Source organism: Glandiceps talaboti, chromosome 12 (genome assembly GCF_964340395.1).
Source record: "Glandiceps talaboti chromosome 12, keGlaTala1.1, whole genome shotgun sequence".
Taxonomy (NCBI): Eukaryota; Metazoa; Hemichordata; class Enteropneusta; family Spengelidae; genus Glandiceps; species Glandiceps talaboti.
Window position 1 is genome coordinate 6,606,439 of NC_135560.1, and position 4,643 is coordinate 6,611,081.

General features: G+C 34.3%; 1 protein-coding gene across 1 annotated transcript in view; it reads right to left on the reverse strand.

Annotated features, from left to right (window-relative positions):
- LOC144443661 (sodium/potassium/calcium exchanger 2-like) overlaps window positions 1-3,217 on the reverse strand; it is an 83,866-nt gene extending 80,649 nt beyond the window's left edge. The window contains exon 1 of the mRNA XM_078133200.1: window positions 2,351-3,217. Within this exon, the coding sequence (XP_077989326.1) occupies window positions 2,351-3,217 (867 nt within the window). The remainder of the gene's footprint in view (window positions 1-2,350) is intronic.
- Window positions 3,218-4,643: the final 1,426 nt, after the last annotated feature.

Consider the following 4,643-nt stretch of genomic DNA (forward strand, 5'->3'; position numbering starts at 1 on the left):
AATCAGCAAAGAAACAAACAGATTTTTCAGTCATTTTTACAGATACAGAACTATTTGTCAATGAATGATTCAGCTGATGAACATCGCCAATATGGTGACTACAAATGCTTGTTAATGACGTACAGTGATCTAATTATTGATAATAACATGCTTTTTAAGGATTTGCGTTATGGTTAATGAGGGGAATAAAATAGCAATCTGGTTCCCATGGCAACCTATGACATCTAATCTAGGTATTAAAATCATGCAAATAACAAACACTGTGTATCAAGATAAACCACATTGGACTATTTCTTTTGTTATCATAGGAAGTGTAAAATTAGAATTTCCATTTTCATAATCACTTGAATTACAAGTCAAAATGTTACAGCAATATTTGGTGACCCAGAAACATAATAATTTAGGAGTAGAATATTTTAGGCCTGCAGTTACTGTTTCCAATCTACATGCATGTAATAAATGAAGACTACAAAATCTCTCATAATTCTAGAGACATCAATGTGAAGGTTAATAAAAAGGTCAATTCACTTAAATAATGTGAAAATAGAAGAAAAAAATCAAGAACTGCACAAAGTTTAAGTCAAGTTCTCACTTTAATTAGACAAAATGCATGCTAGAATTGGATAACCCACACGTTAAGTTAACCTTTTCTTTCACTCTCCACATTTACGATGAACAAGAGAAACTGTTTATTCATTCCCAACAGCTGACAACTATATCAAAATACACAATGAAATGACCCTAAAAATGGAATTAAAATCGAAAAAGAAGGTGCAATGTCTTCATAAGCATACATCCAAATCTCTCCTCTCAAGCATTACTAGTGTACACAGCTGAATAATGGCCTATGCATTTCAATGCACCTCAAGAAGGCTATCTTCACAATCTGTCAACCTTCTCAGGTGTTGCTTGGCAACACTGACTTTGATGCTATGTAGTGGTCTAAAAGCCCTGCCACAATTCAATATTTCTAAGTAGTCTTGTGGACACTATATATAACAAAAGGCAGTGAATTGCATAACACTCACTCTACTGGTAAAATGTTTGCTCATTCACATCATGAACCATAATTTTTAGGCACATATTCTTCAAAGTACTACCACTTATAAAAGTTAATAAATGAATATTCATGGTATCATATACAAGAGCCTTCCTGCCCAGCACCCTCTGGTGCATATGCAAAAATATGTATAATTTTAGATACTCCAATTTTTAAATACTAACAATTATCAAATACACATGATTATGATCCCCAAAATATTCCCAACAGCAGCAAGACAGAATATAAGAACATAACATGACTTCAGAAAGAAGTATCTTATATGTCTATATTCAATCAAGGATTTTGGATATTTTGTATTTTGTATTTGAAATATCCTTTTTCCAATTAATTTTTCCCTAAGTCTTGTCAAAATAACCCTTTGCCTTTAATACCTTGCCATTTGTGTTAACATTCAACATTATAAATCTATATTCATGTCTTTTTTAACAAACTGGCAGCACTTAATGTTAACAAGCGAATTCATCAAAACCATCTACATAGAACTGATCTTAAAACCATCCATTCCAGCGTGAAAAAGAAAATTGTCCCAACAAACTGAAGAAGGTTACCTTTTTAATTATTGATACACAATCAGTTGTAAATTAATTGATGATGCCAAGGATACTGCTTAATCTAGCTCATTTTCCCTGGCATTAGATTTCCATTATTTCAAAAATTGGATTTGAGAGAGTTTAATAACATACAACACATTACAAGGAATATACGTATTCAATTATTTATGATTTTTTTTTTACCTTTTTTACTGATTGTGTGACCGAATTAGATGTATTGAATGAGAGCTTGTACTTTCCGGTTTTTAAAACATAAATATTTGTAAAATGTTCATTTTAATTTTTCAATTGCATTCTTTTTATATATTACTTTTTTCATCTTTTCAGTTGAAAAGTTTTATGGTGTTGAAGAAATCCCAACACAAAAAAAAAAATTTCTAGATGGATTTTACTTTTCATTAATCTTTCAAAGTCATTTTGTTACTTCTAGGCCATTTCAATCACAATTACCCTAAAAACTTACCAAAAAGATTATAGTAATTCAACGAGATATCATTTAAATTTGCCTTTAATCACATCTGAAACAGTCATCAAAAATATATATATTGATGTACTAAGATGTGAAAAAACCTGTTAGAATGTGACGTCACATCTCGAAAAGTTGCGAATAAAAATTTGAAGTGATTTGAAAAAAGACACTCTCTAAACACAGGTCTTGTTACGCTCGAAATATGAGCTCCAGAAAACTTCTTGAATAACTGAAACGAGGTGATACAGTATCAAATATTAAACTTACCTCGGCACGAGTTTTCAGTTCCTCTTGACTCTTCACCTTACTCACTTTGTTGCGTGAAAATTTTGACTTGACAAATGTTTCCACTTTATAATTGAACTTCATGAACAGTACGTAGAGGACATACATACAAAGTAGCGCCAGTGACTCGTACCAGTGGATGTATCCATCATGAAAACACGCTATTAGAACTATAAGACTGAGACTGTAGAAAAAGACATCCCTGAAAAGAGGCCACCAAGTCAAAACAAGGAGACCCTTACTGAAGACAGCACACATACCAATGACAAAAAGAATATTAAAAACTGCCGAGCCTACGATTGTACCTATGCCAACATTGCTTTTTGCGAAAAAGACACCGATTATACTGGTGAAGAGTTCGGGTGCACTGCCACCAGCAGCCATGAAGGTTGCCCCAGCAACATCATCTGAGATGAGAAGTTTATCTGTAATGACACCCAATGAGGGAACAAAGAATTCATCACACACAATGGCTAATGCAACGAACATGTAAATGAGTCCAAAACAATGTAAAACTACAGCTCCTTGTCGACGTTCTTCAATGGAAAAAATGTCTACCGGATACTGTTTGCCCTCTCCTGTAGTCACACTGATCTCTGTTGTAGAGATATTGTTTGTTGTTACAAAAGTCGTTGTTGTGTCTGCAAGTAAATGTCTTGATTTGGCCTTCAAATAATTCTGTTCTCCTTCAAAAAAGTTGCCCGTATCCCAGAAATTCTTCTGTTGTTCTCTATTGCTTTCAATTTGTGCAGTTGAGTAAAGAATGGACACCCATCCGATCCCCATCACAGTCACCAAACATAAAATCCGGGTTTCGGATAATCTTTTCCGGTGCCTTGTTAGAAGCATTTTGGCAAATTTTCCTATCTGCTATATACTCTTCCTAAATTTTCAATTGTTATATAATCCAAAGAAAAGTTCACACACGGATTTGCATGACTATAGTGATGTTTTCTAACTGAATAGAAACAGGTACTGTCCGGGCACATCTGTGATGGATCACTGCATTGTGTAGAACAAGCAGTAGTCTTATATCCAAACTGCAAAACTACAAGCTGCCTCTATATCGTTCTCAGAAAACGTCATTTAATACCACTGAACCACATCTACAAAAAATAACATATTTGTATATATATATATCACATATTGCATATGAAATACAAATCATGTCCTGTTTTAGTTGTACAGATATTCAAAACAGATTATTAAGCTAAACCCTGAATTCAAAATACTGTATGCAGCACTGGTCTTTTTTTTCCAAAAATAAAATAAATGGACATACAAAAACTCATGAGTAAGAATGAAATAAAATCGCATAAGCTTATAGTATTTACAGTGAACATCACAGGTATCGACACAAATAACAATTTAAAATTACAATGAAACAGTCCGTAGAGATATTAAGGCCGACACCACGAGATGTTGCTATCACCTATTTTGCGACAGGCATGAAAATTATGTTACAAATCACACATTTACAGCGGTGTCCGACATTTCAATATATACCAGTTTTTGCGAAATATCAAATTATTTCCTTTTCAGTAAATTGTGTCATTTAGTGATACTTATTTAGGAAAAAAGCAGACTGGTTTCAAAAACTGGTAGATATTTGACGTGACAGTTTGTACATTTGTTGCTGTTAAATACAAGAACAGTGATGGCACGAATATTGAGAATAAAACATAATATTGACAGTCTCGAGACGTGCTCGTTTTAACGAACCGCCTTATTTTCATCCATCTGGATGCTCTTCAGACGTCTCCGGAATCGACACCATCTCCAAGGCATCCCTTTTAATTACGCAACGACATCTTCACGTACCTGACAGATATGGAAATGCTCCTACTGAGCGAACGTTTAAAAAATATAAATTCATATAATATTACACGCAAGCAAGCATTGGCCGTGCGTTGCGCTTTCACGTTTACATCGTAACGCCGGCAACCGCCAAGACATCATCACCTTGCCTTATGTTGAAACCGTTGACAACCCAAGAAACGTAACTACAGACATGGTGTTTTAGAAATTCTGACTGTAGAAGAACTAAGGAATGAACAAATCAATTTACCTCTGTAAATTTAACTGTTGTCCCAACGTCGTAACGTCAATCGTGGGAAAAAATCTGTTAGATACTGACTGTATGCTGTCGCTATATGATAGATGCGAAAATGAATGGAATTGTAAATAGAGAAATAGCGACGATGACGAGCGTACAGTATTACAAATTTACATATGAAGAGTGAAGTGCGCCTCACACGGTTCCGGCATGTCAGTT